At 39.6% G+C, this 18,292-nt stretch overlaps 1 protein-coding gene across 1 annotated transcript in view; it reads right to left on the bottom strand.

Annotated features, from left to right (window-relative positions):
* The window catches only part of LOC127526802 (lamin tail domain-containing protein 1-like), a 114,739-nt gene that overhangs the window by 18,502 nt on the left and 77,945 nt on the right, over window positions 1-18,292 (bottom strand). The window contains exon 4 of the mRNA XM_051923626.1: window positions 1,587-1,768. Coding sequence (XP_051779586.1) covers window positions 1,587-1,768 — 182 coding nt within the window. The remainder of the gene's footprint in view (window positions 1-1,586; window positions 1,769-18,292) is intronic.

Raw genomic sequence — 18,292 nt, 5'->3', positions numbered from 1 at the left:
GGGTAGGGTCTTGTAGGCGTCAGGAGCGCTCCTGTAAACATTGTCCAGACAGCTTCCCCTTCTAGTAGCAAAGTTCACATTCAGGAAGAATTTTGGGAGAACTGACTTCAAGTTGGTGTAATTGAAGTCTCCAGCAATAATGAAAAATGCCTCGAGGTGAGTCGTTTGCAGTTTGCTGATGGTCTCGTAGAGTTCCGCTAGCGCCTGGTTAGCATTTGTACAAAGCGGGAGGTAGACGGCAACCACCAGCATGCAACTGTATTCCCTCGGCAGGTAGAAAGGCCGACACCTTACTGATAAAACCTCTATCAGCGAGGAGCAGTGTTGTGCAACTGAGGCAGCGTTCGTACACCACTCTCTGTTCACATAAACACACATGTGAACATGCCCCTTCGAAATATGTTTACCTCCCCTGGGACGCTTGGTGGCAGCCTCCCTGGCTGATGGTGGTGCCTCAGTTTCCCACAGGGCTCCATGGGAGATGAAGTTCTCTACAGCCCTGTTGGGATCTGGTGTGTCCGCCAGGGGGGCACTGCATGGGTCCCTGAGCCCGGCTGGAGGAGTCTGCAGCCCTGCCTCATAAGTGCATTCAGAAACAGGTGATCAAGCACGGGTGGGCTGTAAAAGGGGCCAGCAACCACCACTCAGGGGCCAGAGTTGGGAGGAGGAGGATGAAGCTTGACAGGAGGAGTGGTGGTGCCAGAAGGGAGTGTGTTTTTTGTACTGCTGCTATTTTGGACTGTGTTGTGCCTGTGGGGTTCACGGGGAAGACATGCCCCCACAGGTGAAGAAAATAAAAGTCTTGTTTGTGTTTTTACACGTGCCTCCGTGTGAGTCTGTGCCGGGTTGTGTGCAATATAGCGCCTTATTACACCAGAATCACTGGAACAGTGCATGTTCTAAACCACATGTGGGCAAAGTCAGTCCTGGAGGGCCGCAGTGGCTGCAGGTTTTTGTTCCAACCCAGTTGCTTAATTAAAAAATAATCCTTGCCAATAATTTAATTTCATGGCTTGCTAGTGCTTTAACTCTGCCATGTCAGGTCATTCTCATATCCTAGATTTTCTTCCCCTTTCTACGGATATCATCCAAATGATTTGAAGGCTAAAATGGAGGAGTAAGTCTCAGTTCTTCACTTTTTTCTCTTCATTTTCCTTCCAAGTATTTAATTAAACCCAATAGTGCATGATAAATACACAAAGAGGTATAAATGGTAACAAGTTAAATGGAGAAGTGCTGGCTTCTTTTGTCATTTGCATGTTATTGCTAATAAGGAGTCAATAAAACCTGAGAATATGGCTGTTTAAGACTAAAATAAGCAAGAAGGATTCAAAATCTTAATGACCGAGAACACTAAAGTGTTACTTGAGCAATACGGGCTGCTAATTCAGCAACTGGGTTGGAGCAAAAACTTGCAGCCACTGTGACCCTCCAGGACCGCGATTGAGGACCCCTGTTCTAAACTGTCATGGCCATCCTCGTCCACATTGTCAAATCAAGGGCTCATATATTTAAGGTTGCTTTAAAAAAAAGGCACACGCCATACGCATTTCATTTTTAATGCAAAAGCAGCAATGCCCACTTACCGGGGAGATTTCAGGTGGGGTTCTTCCGGATAGTGCGGTTCATCTCTGGACCCTGCAGGCTGACATTTTTCAGTTGCCTGGTGTTTGCGAGATAGATAGGAGGAAGGCGCTATATCATCATCCTGGTCGTCCTGGCAGAGCTCCGGAGACACTCGGTGAGATGACGTGCGCCAGGCCACAGGCTGCAGAAACATCCAAAAGAGCAGCAGTTCAAAAGTTCATTACAGGCAGAAGGGTGCACTTCGGCTTGCAATCTGCCCCTAGAATCCGCTATTAGTGTAACCAGGCAGCACTCACAGGTAAAAAATGACACAATTTGAGGAATTGTGGGAAAATAACAGACTTTGGTCAAACTGCCCAGTAATCTTAAGAGGTTTTCTGGAGGGTCTGACCTTACGACTTCTTGGATTGCACCTTCGGCTCATGTCTTTGGTTGCTTTGCTTGTTCCTGTTGTAATCTTTTGTGTGAGACCACCTGCCTCACTACTTTTGGTTACTTTTTTGGATCATTAATAATGATAATAATAATAATACATTTATTTATTTGTAGGCGCCTTTCTAAACACACAAGGACACCGAACAGTAGATAAAACACAGATTATAAACAAAACTAAAATACAAAAATTCAATTCAGACGGAGCAATTGTAATCAAAGAGAAAAAGCAGTCTTAAACAAATGAGTTTTAAGTTTAGATTTGAAAAGTGAAAATGATTCAATGTTTCTAAGCTCAGATGGTAGTGAGTTCCAGAGCAACTGAATGCTGTGCTCCCCATAGTGGTAAGATGGACGAAGGGGACAGTCAAGTGGATGGAGGAAGAGGATGTAAGGGTACAGGAGGGAATGGCAACATGGAGGAGGTCAGACAGATATGGAGGGTCGAGGTTGTGGAGAGCCTTAAAAGTTAACAGAAGAATTTTGAATTGAATGCGGAACTTAACTGGAAGCCGAAGAAGCTGCTGCAAAACGGGAGTGATATGGTGAACAGAGGGGATTCTAGTGATGATGCGGGTGGGCAGCTGAATTCTGGACCAGTTGAAGCTAATAGAGATTTGCGAGAAAGACCAAAGAAAAGGGAATTGCAATAATCCAGACGAGAAGTGACAAGGCTATGAACAAGAATAGCAGTGGTGTGGGGAGTGAGGGAGCGGTGAATACGATTAAAGTTACGCAAGTGGAAATATGGAGACCGGGAGATGTTATTGATGCGTGCGACTGAAAGGATAAAGTTCTGTCAAGGATGTCACCTGTGGGGAAGGGGAGACAGACGAATTATTAATAACAAAATGAAAAATGATCAGTTTTGGATAATGTTAATTTTGTACCAATGAGGAGAACCTCCGTTTTGTCACTCGTTATTTGATTTAAGAAAATTTGAAGAAAACCAGGATTTGATTTCTGCTATGCAATCAATAAGTGAGGAGGGTGGAAAGGAAACAATAAGTTTGCTAGTGAGATAGAGCTGGGTGTCCTCAGCATAACAGTGGAAGCTAATGTTATATTAACGAAAGATATTACCAATGGGAAGGAGGTAAATACAGGTGCTGGTCATAAAATTAGAATATCACGACAAAGTTGATTTATTTCAGTAATTCCATTCAAAAAGTGAAACTTGTATATTAGATTCATTCATTACACACAGACTGATGCATTTCAAATGTTTATTTCTTTTAATGTTGATGATTATCACTGACAACCAATGAAAGTCCCAAATTCAGTATCTGGGAAAATTAGAATATTGTGAAAAGGTTCAATATTGAAGACACCTGGTGCCACACTCTAATCAGCTAATTAACTCAAAAGCCTTTAAATGGTCTCTCAGTCGAGTTCTGTAGGCTACACAATCATGGGGAGGACTGCTTACTTGACAGTTGTCCAAAAGACGACCATTGACACCTTGCACAAGGAGGGCAAGACACAAAAGGTCATTGCTAAAGAGGCTGGCTGTTCACAGAGCTCTGTGTCCAAGCACATTAATAGAGAGGTGAAGGGAAGGACAAGATGTGGTAGAAAAAAGTGTATAAGCAATAGGGATAACCGCACCCTGGAGAGGATTGTGAAACAAAAATGTGGGGGAGATTCACAAAGAGTGGACTGCAGCTGGAGTCAGTGCTTCAAGAACCACCACGCACAGACGTATGCAAGACATGGGTTTCAGCTGTCGCATTCCTTGTGTCAAGCCACTCTTGAACAAGAGACAGCGTCAGAAGCGTCTCGCCTTTGGACTGCTGCTGAGTGGTCCAAAGTTACGTTCTCTTATGAAAGTAAATTTTGCATTTCCTTTGGAAATCAAGGTCCCAGAGTCTGGAGGAAGAGAGGAGAGGCACAGAATCCACGTTGCGTGAGGTCCAGTGTAAAGTTTCCACAGTCAGTGATGGTTTGGGGTGCCATGTCATCTGCTGGTGTTGGTCCATTGTGTTTTTTGAGGTCCAAGGTCAACGCAGCTGTCTACCAGGAAGTTTTAGAGCACTTCATGCTTCCTGCTGCTGACGAACTTTATGGAGATGCAGATTTCATTTTCCAACAGGACCTGGCACCTGCACACAGTGCCAAAGCTACCAGTACCTGGTTTAAGGACCAACTCAAAACACCTGCAAAAGCCTTTAAATGGTCCCTCAGTCGAGTTCTGTAGGCTACACAATCATGGGGAAGACTGCTGACTTGACAGTTGTCCAAAAGACGACCATTGACAATTGGAAGTGCAAGTTTAACATTGAATGAAATAAGAAAGTGATGAGTTATGGGGAGTTCATCTGCAGTACAATCAAGCAGGGCAACTGTTATGGCAGTATGTCTATTAAAAACATAACCTGTTAAGTTTCATTTTAGTAATGGAAACTTTGAGCAGATGTAATAAAGTTTTTAAATGGAAAACTGGGTGAGAATTGGAATGAAGTATATAAATACATTGTATTGTTATTATTCATTTTAGTGTAAAATTAGTCAAAGGATTAATGAACATTTTAAAAGTATCTTACATGCAATGCAGGGCACGGATTATGTCAGAATCAGGAGGGTTGGAGGATCTCCTCACAGACTCCGTCGAGGTGCAGTATGTAATAATACTCCAGACTGAGTCACTAGCATTGTCATCTCCACCTCTCTCCAGTGTGGTGTGGTGGCTAAAGCTTTGGACTTCAAACCCTGAGGCTGTGGATTCAAATCCCACTACTGACACAACTGTGTGACCCCAAACAAGTCACTTGACCTGCCTGTGCTCCAATCACAAAAAACAAAATGGAACCAATTGTATTGGAAAGCATTGTAAATCGCCACGTGTTAAAGGCGTCAGCCAAATAAGTAGATAAAAGTAAATAAAAGCTTGGGCTTCCCGGAAGAAGTCATCATTTCTGACAACAGCTACCCACAGGATGGAAACGAGCACCAGTGGCTAACCAGTCGATTTATTTCGGTTATTTCTGGCCGAGTATTTAGAAGGCAAGAGCGTCCAAGGGTGTTCATTTTTGTTGTGCATTCAAACAGTAAACGGGATGACCTGGTTGCTTCCTTTTGTGGAGCGGTCATTACTGTACTTGGCCTCAAGAGGCAGTAAAAAATGAATATAAAAAAAAAATTCTGTGGTAGACAAAGGGTTAAAAAATGAAGCTTTAGAGAAAGATGCCGCACGAAATATACGGCAGGACGTATGAGAGCACAAGTGTAACTGTTATGGCTCAGATTGCATTTTATACTTTACGAGCTGTATATACCCGGCGTTGCCCGGGGCAGAAGTAACCTACTCGGTCAAACACTTACATATATACCAAAGTAAACCTAATCGGTTAAACAGCTTCATATATACAGAAGCGAACCTAATTGGTCAAACAGTTATGCATGTGCAGAATGATTTTACAAACATTATGCGTGTTGACAATCATTAAAAAGAAAAGATTGAGGAACTCTTCTTCTATATGTGATGAAGCCACTAATAAGACAGATTTTTTTCAGGACGCAGCTGTTTCATAACTAAACTACTGCCACCCCAAAGTAATGCCTAATAGTGGTTTTTGGGGTAGCTGTGGAATAAAAAGGGTGTTTTTTAGTCAGTAAGAATCTGACACTACCCTTCAGTACGGGCTGAAGGGTGCCTATGTAAGGTTTTACATCCTTCCCGTATGGAAAAAAAAACATACTAAACTTTTTTTTCATCATTACAGATAATCTCAGTCAAATCGAAGTACGCATTCTCAATTTATTTTTATCTAATTTTTACTTTTTCACAAAGCCATCCCATGCCAATTTGTATGAATAAACTTTTGCTAGAGAGTTACCAAAAGTTTATTCATGCACATATTTTAATACGGATAATCTATCTCTAATCAAGGTTCTCATTTTCATTCTAATTTAAAATAATAATAGATACTCATTTTTTTCTTCTGTTTTAGAAAAACCAATCTATGCCACCTACGTCTTTGTCAAGTCAGCTTCATCACATATAGAAGAAGAGTTCCTCAATCTTTTCTTTTTAATGATTGTTAACACGCATAATCTTTGTAAAATTATTCTGCACATGCATAACTGTTTGACCAATTAGGTTCGCTTCTGTATATATGAAGCTGTTTAACCGATTAGGTTTACTTTGGTATATATGTAAGTGTTTGACCAATTAGGTTACTTCTGCCCCGGGCAACGCCGGGTATATACAGCTCGTATATATATATATATATATACATATACACACATACATGCAGTTTTAATAACACAGAAATCAATATAAACATTAACATCATTATCATATGAGAATATGAAGTAATATATAAGAAGCACATTTCATATAAATATAAATTATTAAACAGTAAAATCTTCTTCTGTAATTTGCTACCGTGGCAATTTGTGTGTCTGTCCAGGATTTTAAATGACCTGTAGCTCGCAAACCGTTTCACCTACTGACTTGAAATCTGGTACACATATAGTACGTCACGTCTACTATCCGCTTTATGGGTGATGATTGTTTTAGTCTTTTTATCTTTATTTTATTGTACAATCAAGTCCTATCTGCGCACAGCAGGGCAGCCATGGGCGGATGCGTATGGTGTATTCACTCGATGTTATCGTGCATTGCGCTGTCAGTGTTATTTTGATAAAAGAATTTGAACAACATATAAGAAGCGTATAAATTATTAAACAGTAAAACATTAACATTTAAGAAGTAAAGTTACATTAAGTACTACTGCTGTGCCTTCGGGTATACCTCATTTTTTGTTTGCCCATTACATGCTTAAATGTATACATTTTTTGGTGCACCTACCCGAGAACACACGACATATAACCGAGCGTGGGAGAAGCATGGATTTTAAACACGCGTTGAGTTGATGTGCTGGTCTCCCTCGTGAAATAACTGGTAATGTTTGACTAAAATCTACAGCGAGTAAAACGACATTACCTCCTATTTTTTTTTTTTACGATCTCTGAGATCTTGCTTTTTTCGGTTCAAGGCTTCATAAGCTCTTTTATGTTGTATGGTGTACTTATCCCAAACCATCATCTTTGAATGTTGCAAGACTTTCGCCTTGTATGTAGATCGGGGTAATTACATTCATTGCATTCCTAGTCTGAATCACAATGTGATTGTATGGGTGGTTACCTGGCACTGTAGGGTTGCCACCTGTCCTTTAAAATACGGAATCGTGCCGCATTTGAGAATGAAATTGCGCGTCCCGTTTTGAATCAATACTGGACGGGATTTATCCCGTATTTTTTGTATCATTTTTTTTTTAAAGCAGCGTCTCATGCAAATCATCCCACACGCATTTTATGAAGATGCCTCCTTTCCTACTTTTGATTGGGTAATACTTGATGTCATCGTTAGTTTGATTGGTGTTTTTAACTGTCCAGTGAGTAGGGCGTGTCTTTCAACCGTAAGCAGATTTTTTGCAGTGGTATCACTGACCTCGACGACGGCGACGTTATACGTCAAAAATAAATTACGATAAATGACGATTTTAGCGATACTTTATTACGACGGCGGCTACATAGACACGATCAAATAAAAACAAAAAAATCAAATAATCATTCTACATTTTCAAAACGTCGAAAAAACGACGGAATGAAAAAAAGGCCCACCCGACGACCCACCCATTCCATTTTTATATATATAGATTGTTTTTACTTTCTCGTATACAAAGTATAGGGAAAGTATACACACACACACATACATAATTCCAAAAATGGTGTTTGTGTGTAAACACGATAACTTGAGTACGCTTTCATGTAGGTCAACCAAGTTTTGCATACAAGTATTAGGTACAAAACGTACATTTCTATCAACTTTTCTTTCCGTTACCTGGACGTGGTACTTTACCTTTTATTCGTGCAGCTGCAGAGTCCTATTTATTCAACTTTACTGTTATAATAATTGTTCAATATGTTATTAATTTGATTTGATTTGTTGTTGATGGTTCTTTAATGTACATAATCCTCTTTAATAAAATCCCTGTGTGCGTCCAGGTGTCCGTGTGTGTGTGTCTTCTGGTGAAGTGCGCATGCGCGGGGCACGGTGCGATGCGTGATATTACTGTCAGAGAAACTTACAGGCGTTTTACGGAAATACAAACCAGTATTACTGCGAGAGGAAATTAAAGGTACACAATACAGTGACACATATTACAGCCACATACAAGCCAGTATTACTGTCAGAGGAGATTAAAGGCATATTACCGACGCGCACGCCTGTATTACCGCCAGAGAACATTAAAGGTATATTATGGACGTACAAGCCAGCGGACGTACAAGACAGTATTACTGTCACAGAAAATTAAAGACACACAATACACAGGCGGCAGCCCACGAAGAACGGTCAGCTCAGCAAGTAAACATCAAGAAAAGAAAGGCTGAAAGAAACAAAAATATGACCAACAAAAAGAATGAGGTCAAGTCCTTTGCCATTTAATATAGACTGTTCCTACTAATGTTTATGCACTACTGTTCTAGCACCTGTTATTGTAACGGGCTTAATGACTAGTATAAAAATATAATCATTGTCTTGAGGTTTACTCCTCAAATATCCATCCCCATATCTGAGTATACGAGAAAGTCGAGGGGAGACCACTCCCGATTTTTGCTGTAGTTGAAGTCCATTCATCCATCCATCCATCCATTAGCCAACCCGCCATATCCTAACTACAGGGTCACGGGGGTCTGCTGGTGCCAATCCCAGCCAACACAGGGCACAAGGCAGGAAACAAACCCCGGGCAGGGTGCCAGCCCACCACAAGTAGTTGAAGTCATTCATGTAAAAGTTGTTATGTTTCATGTTTTGTGGGCGGAGCTCCAAGAGGTGGAGCCACCCCAGTGTCACTGCCATTGGCTCCTCCCTCCAGCTCTAAGAAGCTGCATAACTGGAGTGAGCCACTAGTAATAAGAGTGCTCAGGATTAAGAAGGAGCAGAAAGTACAAAGGGTAAGTGGTATCATGTGGGTCAGTGCAAGAGAAAGGAGGATTTACTGGATGGCTGACAAGACTTGGACATCCTGGATTAAATTCAACCTTAGTACTCATGGGAAAACATGAATCTGGCATGTGGAAATTACCAGAAACCATAGAAAAAGTGATGATATTTGTCCCAAATACAGTACAGAATTTTATATTCTGACCATATAATTTATATGCAAAAGAGGTCTGGGTAGAACAATCTGAATTTGCCATTTCTATCTCATACTCTAGTATAGTACAGTAGATGGTCATAATGCACTTTCAAAGTGGATGCAGACCACCATAACACCAATGAAGTAGAAGATCCAGTAGTGGTTCATTGAGGTGTGTTGCTGTCTTCTGTAAGGAGTTTTCTTTGCTGATTTCTCACTTGTGATTTTTTTTTGTTATTATATTTGGGTTCGTATTTTTAGGACTTGTTCATTTTGGACTGCCTTTTACACAAATCTTTTTTGCTCACTTGAGTATTTGTTACTTTTAGTTTTGTTAAATATATCTATCAATTATATAAAAAAAATCTTGGGTCGAGACGTGATCATCTCTGAGAGACACTTTGAAGTCCTACGAGACTTCTTGCACGTTACGTCCTACTTACAAACAATTTCCCTGAGACACTTTCATGTCCCGCGAGACAAAAGGACAGCTGCTGTACAGGCTTTTAAATGATCGTCGCGGAGTGCGACATGCAGATCACGCAGCTCGGTAGCAGCTAGCAGCAAGACAGCAGCTGATCTGTCCACATCTCCTTAGCGTGCGTTCAGCCCTCCCTCCCCTTCACAATGCAAGTGGCAGAAACACAAATTGGCTAGCGTGAAGAATGCCCCCGGGGGTGGGGGTTGTGCGGTGGGTGAGCGAAGTGAGTAGGGGGCACAGCCCCCTAGTCTTTATAAACAAAAGACTGTGGCAAAGGCACAGTGAGCCAGAATTTCACCCTTGGAACACTTGGATATTTTACTGAAACTCCAATTCTGGTTTGAGCTTTTATTTTGAAAAGACTGCCAGAATAGTTAAGGTGAACACAGGTAAGGGCTTCTATGTTGATAGAAAGTACAACAGGAAGATCATCATCATCTGGAGGAAGGACAAAGAGAGAGGAGAGCAGAGATCCTCCATTTTTGGGGATAAACAGGCCTGAAGAGGAGACTGCGAGGAATAGTCTTGAGGATTACAAAATATGACAAAGTGGTTGTGGAGGTCTAGATGGGACGGAGAAGCTTCCAGATAGCTAAAATAACAGGTGGTACTTACTGGATGTTCCCTGAATCTAAACAAAGGAAAAAAAACAAAAAAACAACCAGCATTGGATGGAGTTAAGAAGGTCCACGAGGAATGGGTGAGATCAGTCCTGTTTTGTAATGGAAACAAAGACTATTCCCTGGGTTTATTAGGAATTTCAAAGACTCATTTTTTCTTGATATTATGTAAACTTTGTACAGTACAACCCCGAAATTCGCGGGGGTTACGTTACTAGAGCACCCACGAATTGTGAAAAACCGCGACTTTTGGATGTGGTTAAAAAATGCCTTTTAAATTCCTATTTTTATAGTTTAAACCTTAAATACAGTATGCCCCAAAGCACTTTAATTTCGTTGCAAACTCAGCTTAATACATTACCTAAAAACAGAATGTAAAGGTAAACCCGTCTACTGTACAGTACTGTACTACTATGTCTCCCGTGGTGCTAGAATGTAAAATACCAATGTTACCGCTATACGTACTGTAATTCATGCCAGCGCGTTTTCTTTGTTATAAGTAGAGTAAATACATAATAATTTCATTTAATTAAAATACAGTAAAATGTATGGGTACTCACCAATGATGAATGATATTGATGATGATGATGAAGTAGCTGTGCAGTACGATGCAGAGGATTTAAAACTCCTCGGGTGGCGCCTCTTCTTCAGGCGCTTCAGGAGGAGTCGTATCTTTGGACAGGTGGTCTTCTTCTGGTGGGGTTTCATGCTGGCTTTTCTTTATAGGTTTCAAGAACATTGTGATTAGAAGTTGCTACATTGTCTCTTGTAGCGAACTGCTGGTACTTTTTTCCGTGCTTTCTCATGGATGATGTTACCATCCAAGGGGATGTTCTTCTTCCTGCAGTCGGTGATTCACAATGCCAATGCAGATTCCATCCTGACGATATTTTTATTCCTTATGGTCGTTACGGCACTATCACAGAAACTTACAGATACGGTACTCCAGATCACTGCTTCGTTCTTTTTTATGTAGCGTGCGGTGCTTTCATTAATGCCATAGTGACGCGCTACTGCAGCATAACTTTTTAGTTCCCGGAGCAAATCCAGTAGTTCATCCTTCTCCTGGAGTGTTTTTAAACTCCTTCTGGCGCTTAGGCTCAGTGCCAGAAGCCTTAGAAGGTGCACAGCGTTTCTGCGACATCTTGTGCGTTTAAGAATAACAAAATGAATACAATAACAAAAAGGAAAACACGAGGACACTCAGCTGGAGGCGCATCACAGGGCAGCAGTCAATCAGCATCAAGGAGAGATGAATAACACTCTCGGATTGGCTACTGTCACCATCCCAAACCGCGTTTCCCTCAGCGGTTGCTTCCTGTTCTCTCTTCAGCACAGTATTGCCACAAAAAAAGACATAAAAAATTGCGGAGGATATTTACGCTTTCCGCTAACAATTAATAGTTAGGTTCTAAGGAAAAATCTGCGAACGACTGAGTCTGCGAACCCTGAACCGCAACTTTGCGGGGGTCTACTGTACTTCACAGATATGTATATTCCAGTATTTGTAGTTATTGATGCATGCATTTTAGAATTCTATATATATTTTGGTTGTTTTGTTCTACACCACAGGTGTCGAACTTCGGTCCTCGAGGGCCGCAGAGGCTGCTGGTTTTCATTTTAACCATCTTCTTCATTAGTGACCAGTCTTTAATGCTAATTAACTTCATTTGCTTTAATTTTAATTAACTTCACTCTGGCCCCTTAGTTGTCTCTTTTTCCTTAATTAGTAGCCAAACAACAATGAGACACAAAACAAGCCACCACATGACCAGCTCACCAGTGCCCAACACACAATCTATATATATAAAAATGGAATGGGTGGGTCGTCGGGTGGGCCTTTTTTTCATTCCGTTGAAAGACACGCCCTACTCACTGGACAGTTAAAAACACCAATCAAACTAACGATGACATCAAGTATTACCCAATCAAAAGTAGGAAAGGAGGCATCTTCATAAAATGCGTGTGGGATGATTTGCATGAGACGCTGCTTTAAAAAAAAAATGATACAAAAAATACGGGATAAATCCCGTCCAGTATTGATTCAAAACGGGACGCGCAATTTCATTCTCAAATGCGGCACGATTCCGTATTTTAAAGGACAGGTGGCAACCCTACAGTGCCAGGTAACCACCCATACAATCACATTGTGATTCAGACTAGGAATGCAATGAATGTAATTACCCCGATCTACATACAAGGCGAAAGTCTTGCAACATTCAAAGATGATGGTTTGGGATAAGTACACCATACAACATAAAAGAGCTTATGAAGCCTTGAACCGAAAAAAGCAAGATTTCAGAGATCGTAAAAAAAAAAATACGAGCTAATGTCGTTTTACTCGCTGTAGATTTTAGTCAAACATTACCAGTTATTTCACGAGGGAGACCAGCACATCAACTCAACGCGTGTTTAAAATCCATGCTTCTCCCACGCTCGGTTATATGTCGCGTGTTCTCGGGTAGGTGCACCAAAACATGTATACATTTAAGCATGTAATGGGCAAACAAAAAATGAGCCTTGTGCCCTGTGTTGGCTGGGATTGGCACCAGCAGACCCCCGTGACCCTGTAGTTAGAATATGGCGGGTTGGCTAATGGATGGATGGATGGATGAATGGACTTCAACTACAGCAAAAATCAGGAGTGGTCTCCCCTCGACTTTCTCGTATACTCAGATATGGGGATGGATATTTGAGGAGTAAACCTCAAGACAATGATTATATTTTTATACTAGTCATTAAGCCCGTTACAATAACAGGTGCTAGAACAGTAGTGCATAAACATTAGTAGGAACAGTCTATATTAAATGGCAAAGGACTTTGACCTCATTCTTTTTGTTGGTCATATTTTTGTTTCTTTCAGCCTTTCTTTTGTTGATGTTTACTTGCTGAGCTGACCGTTCTTCGTGGGCTGCCGCCGTGTATTGTGTGTCTTTAATTTTCTGTGACAGTAATACTGTCTTGTACGTCCGCTGGCTTGTACGTCCATAATATACCTTTAATGTTCTCTGGCGGTAATACAGGCGTGCGCGTCGGTAATATGCCTTTAATCTCCTCTGACAGTAATACTGGCTTGTATGTGGCTGTAATATGCGTCACTGTATTGTGTACCTTTAATTTCCTCTCGCAGTAATACTGGTTTGTATTTCCGTAAAACGCCTGTAAGTTTCTCTGACAGTAATATCGCACATCGCACCGTGGCCCGCGCATGCGCACTTCACCAGAAGACACCCAAACACTCGGACACCTGGACGCACACAGGGATTTTATTAAAGAGGATTATGTACATTAAAGAACCATCAACAACAAATCAAATCAAATTAATAACATATTGAACAATTATTATAACAGTAAAGTTGAATAAATAGGACTCTGCAGCTGCACGAATAAAAGGTAAAGTACCACGTCCAGGTAACGGAAAGAAAAGTTGATAGAAATGTACGTTTTGTACCTAATACTTGTATGCAAAACTTGGTTGACCTACATGAAAGCGTACTCAAGTTATCGTGTTTACACACAAACACCATTTTTGGAATTATGTATGTGTGTGTGTGTATACTTTCCCTATACTTTGTATACGAGAAAGTAAAAACAATCTATATATATAAAAATGGAATGGGTGGGTCGTCGGGTGGGCCTTTTTTTCATTCCGTCGTTTTTTCGACGTTTTGAAAATGTAGAATGATTATTTGATTTTTTTGTTTTTATTTGATCGTGTCTATGTAGCCGCCGTCGTAATAAAGTATCGCTAAAATCGTCATTTATCGTAATTTATTTTTGACGTATAACGTCGCCGTCGTCGAGGTCAGTGATACCACTGCAAAAAATCTGCTTACGGTTGAAAGACACGCCCCTACTCACTGGACAGTTAAAAACACCAATCAAACTAACGATGACATCAAGTATTACCCAATCAAAAGTAGGAAAGGAGGCATCTTCATAAAATGCGTGTGGGATGATTTGCATGAGACGCTGCTTTAAAAAAAAAATGATACAAAAAATACGGGATAAATCCCGTCCAGTATTGATTCAAAACGGGACGCGCAATTTCATTCTCAAATGCGGCACGATTCCGTATTTTAAAGGACAGGTGGCAACCCTACAGTGCCAGGTAACCACCCATACAATCACATTGTGATTCAGACTAGGAATGCAATGAATGTAATTACCCCGATCTACATACAAGGCGAAAGTCTTGCAACATTCAAAGATGATGGTTTGGGATAAGTACACCATACAACATAAAAGAGCTTATGAAGCCTTGAACCGAAAAAAGCAAGATCTCAGAGATCGTAAAAAAAAAAAATAGGAGGTAATGTCGTTTTACTCGCTGTAGATTTTAGTCAAACATTACAGTTATTTCACGAGGGAGACCAGCACATCAACTCAACGCGTGTTTAAAATCCATGCTTCTCCCACGCTCGGTTATATGTCGTGTGTTCTCGGGTAGGTGCACCAAAAAATGTATACATTTAAGCATGTAATGGGCAAACAAAAAATGAGGTATACCCGAAGGCACAGCAGTAGTACTTAATGTAACTTTACTTCTTAAATGTTAATGTTTTACTGTTTAATAATTTATACGCTTCTTATATGTTGTTCAAATTCTTTTATCAAAATAACACTGACAGCGCAATGCACGATAACATGGAGTGAATACACCATACGCATCCGCCCACGGCTGCCCTGCTGTGCGCAGATAGGACTTGATTGTACAATAAAATAAAGATAAAAAGACTAAAACAATCATCACCCATAAAGCGGATAGTAGACGTGACGTACTATATGTGTACCACATTTCAAGTGTATAGGTGCAACGGTTTGCGAGCTACAGGTCATTTAAAATCCTGGACAGACACACAAATTGCCACGGTAGCAAATTACAGAAGAAGATTTTACTGTTTAATAATTTATATTTATATGAAATGTGCTTCTTATATATTACTTCATATTCTCATATGATAATGATGTTAATGTTTATATTGATTTCTGTGTTATTAAAACTGCATGTATGTGTGTATATGTATATATATATATATATATATATATATACTAGAAAAATACCCGCGCTTCGCAGCGGAGAAGTAGTGTGTTAAAGAGGTTATGAAAAAAAAAGGAAACATTTTAAAAATAATGTAACATGATTGTCAATGAAAGCCCGTTTCACTCAGTAAGTCTTATGTGTGTGTTTATGTATGTGTGTATATATATGTACATGTGTATATGTAGATATGTATATATATGTATATGTATATAAATGTTTATGTGTGTGTGTATATTATATATATAATATATATATATATATATATCTATATATATATATATATATATATATATATATATATATAAAAGACAGCAACAGTTATAACAATGACAACACAATTACATTGACAATCATGTTACGTTATTTTTAAAATGTTTCCTTTTTTTTTTCATAACCTCTTTAACACACTACTTCTCCGCTGCGAAGCGCGGGTATTTTGCTATATATATATATATATATATATATATATACGAGCTGTATATACCCGGCGTTGCCCGGGGCAGAAGTAACCTAATCGGTCAAACACTTACATATATACCAAAGTAAACCTAATCGGACAAACAGCTAATCTATATACATAAGCAAACCTAATTGGTCAAACAGTTACATAAATACAAAAGCAAACCTAATCGATCAAACAGCTTCATATATACAGAAGCGAACCTAATTGGTCAAACAGTTATGCATGTGCAGAATAATTTTACAAAGATTATGCGTGTTAACAATCATTAAAAGAAAAGATTGAGGAACTCTTCTTCTATATGTGATGAAGCTGGATGAAGCTGACTTGACGAAGACGTAGGTGGCATAGATTGGTTTTTCTAAAACAGAAGAAAAAAATGAGTATCTATTATTATTTTAAATTAGAATGAAAATGAGAACCTTGATTAGAGATAGATTATCCGTATTAAAATATGTGCATGAATAAACTTTTGCTAACTCTCTAGCAAAAGTTTATTCATACAAATTGGCATGGGATGGCTTTGTGAAAAAGTAAAAATTAGATAAAAATAAATTGAGAATGCGTACTTCGATTTGACTGAGATTATCTGTAATGATGAAAAAAAAGTTTAGTATGTTTTTTTTTCCATACGGGAAGGATGTAAAACCTTACATAGGCACCCTTCAGCCCGTACTGAAGGGTAGTGTCAGATTCTTACTGACTAAAAAACACCCTTTTTATTCCACAGCTACCCCAAAAACCACTATTAGGCATTACTTTGGGGTGGCAGTAGTTTAGTTATGAAACAGCTGCGTCCTGAAAAAAATCTGTCTTATTAGTGGCTTCATCACATATAGAAGAACAGTTCCTCAATCTTTTCTTTTTAATGATTGTTAACACGCATAATGTTTGTAAAATCATTCTGCACATGCATAACTGTTTGACCAATTAGGTTCGCTTCTGTATATATGAAGCTGTTTGATCGATTAGGTTTGCTTTTGTATTTATGTAACTGTTTGACCAATTAGGTTTGCTTATGTATATAGATTAGCTGTTTGTCCGATTAGGTTCGGTTTTTTTATATATGTAACTGTTTGACCGATTAGGTTTACTTTGGTATATATGTAAGTGTTTGACCGATTAGGTTACTTCTGCCCCGGGCAACGCCGGGTATATACAGCTCGTATCTAATAATAAAGAAAGGTGAAGGTCTTCGTAAGGTCACCAAAACATGTTGACGGTGTTCTTAGAAAAAAAAAAGAAAAGGAAAATCAACAGTTTTGGAAATATCTGCTGTGTCAGAATGAGAGCAGCAACAAGCCTTGGAATTAAATAACGGGCTTAATTAACAGCAAGGATCGGCTTCTCATTAAGAGACTGGTTGGAGTGAAATTGGTTGGAGTTTGAAGCCCCAATTTAGCTCATCATCTGTTGGCTCGTTTCACGTCTCATTTCTGTTTGGCTGTCATTTAATGAAGAAACAAATCAATTCAGAGGACATTGAAATGAAGGGAAAAGGAATTAATTAGCAGTGAAAACTACTCACTGATTAGGAAAAGGGTTAGAATGAAAACCTGTAGCCACTGCAGCCTACCAGGCCCGGAGATCGACACCCCTGTTCTACACCACAAATTAAAGAGATATAACTTTTTGAGTGATCTAGAATTCAGCCTTGGTGTGCTAGTAACTCAACTTGAGGATAGTAATAATAAATAATAATAATACATTTTATTTATATAGCGCCTTTCCCATGCTCAAGGCACTTACAGAATATAAGAAAGAATGGCAGGGTATACAGTATATAGCATTGTACAAACCAGATAAATAAATAAAGAAGATTACGACAGTGACTTCAGAGAAAAAGCCTAACAGACAACATAATTGATGGTCTCGCACACACACACACACACACAGGTTACATGAGCATCTTGACAGAGAGGTAAACTGTTGATTGTTACAAGACTCCTTGTTCAATTTTTGGGTACAATCCAGTGTTTCACATTTTCTCTTCCTGGTTGGGCATTTGTGATGATTCTTTGTACTATTTAGTTACATTTAAACAGATAAAGCCAGTTCCCGATTTTTGGGGCCTGCTAGGCCGAAGCCAGGGGGTTGATAGTTGGGGGCTGGCCTGCTTTTTTCGTTTGTTTTGGAGATCACAACCCTTTTTTTGTCATGTTGTGTTAAACACAAACAGTAATAGCTATTAGAAAAGGTAAAAGGCAGTCAGAGATAAATATTGCAAAAACACAACCCAGAAGATGACCAAAGAGATTCTTTTACTGAGTAGCAGGACAGTAGTCAAGGGAGAGGTGAAGTAAAGCTCATGTGTGTCACTGACGTCACAGCTAGTCCTGGTCACGTGCTCTGGTAACTTACATTGGCGGTTTGTTTTGCGGTTGTGAGCCGTTATCAGATATGGAAAAAGGAAAAAAAAAAAAATCTCTCGGCTCGTAAATTTGAAAAAATAAATGAATCACTAACTGTAATATAGGAGAACGTTTCTCTGTTTTAAGACAGACAATTTTAAAACATCTG

The sequence above is a fragment of the Erpetoichthys calabaricus genome, chromosome 2 (genome assembly GCF_900747795.2).
Source record: "Erpetoichthys calabaricus chromosome 2, fErpCal1.3, whole genome shotgun sequence".
Classification (NCBI taxonomy): Eukaryota; Metazoa; Chordata; class Cladistia; order Polypteriformes; family Polypteridae; genus Erpetoichthys; species Erpetoichthys calabaricus.
This window is presented reverse-complemented; position numbering and strand designations above follow the sequence as displayed.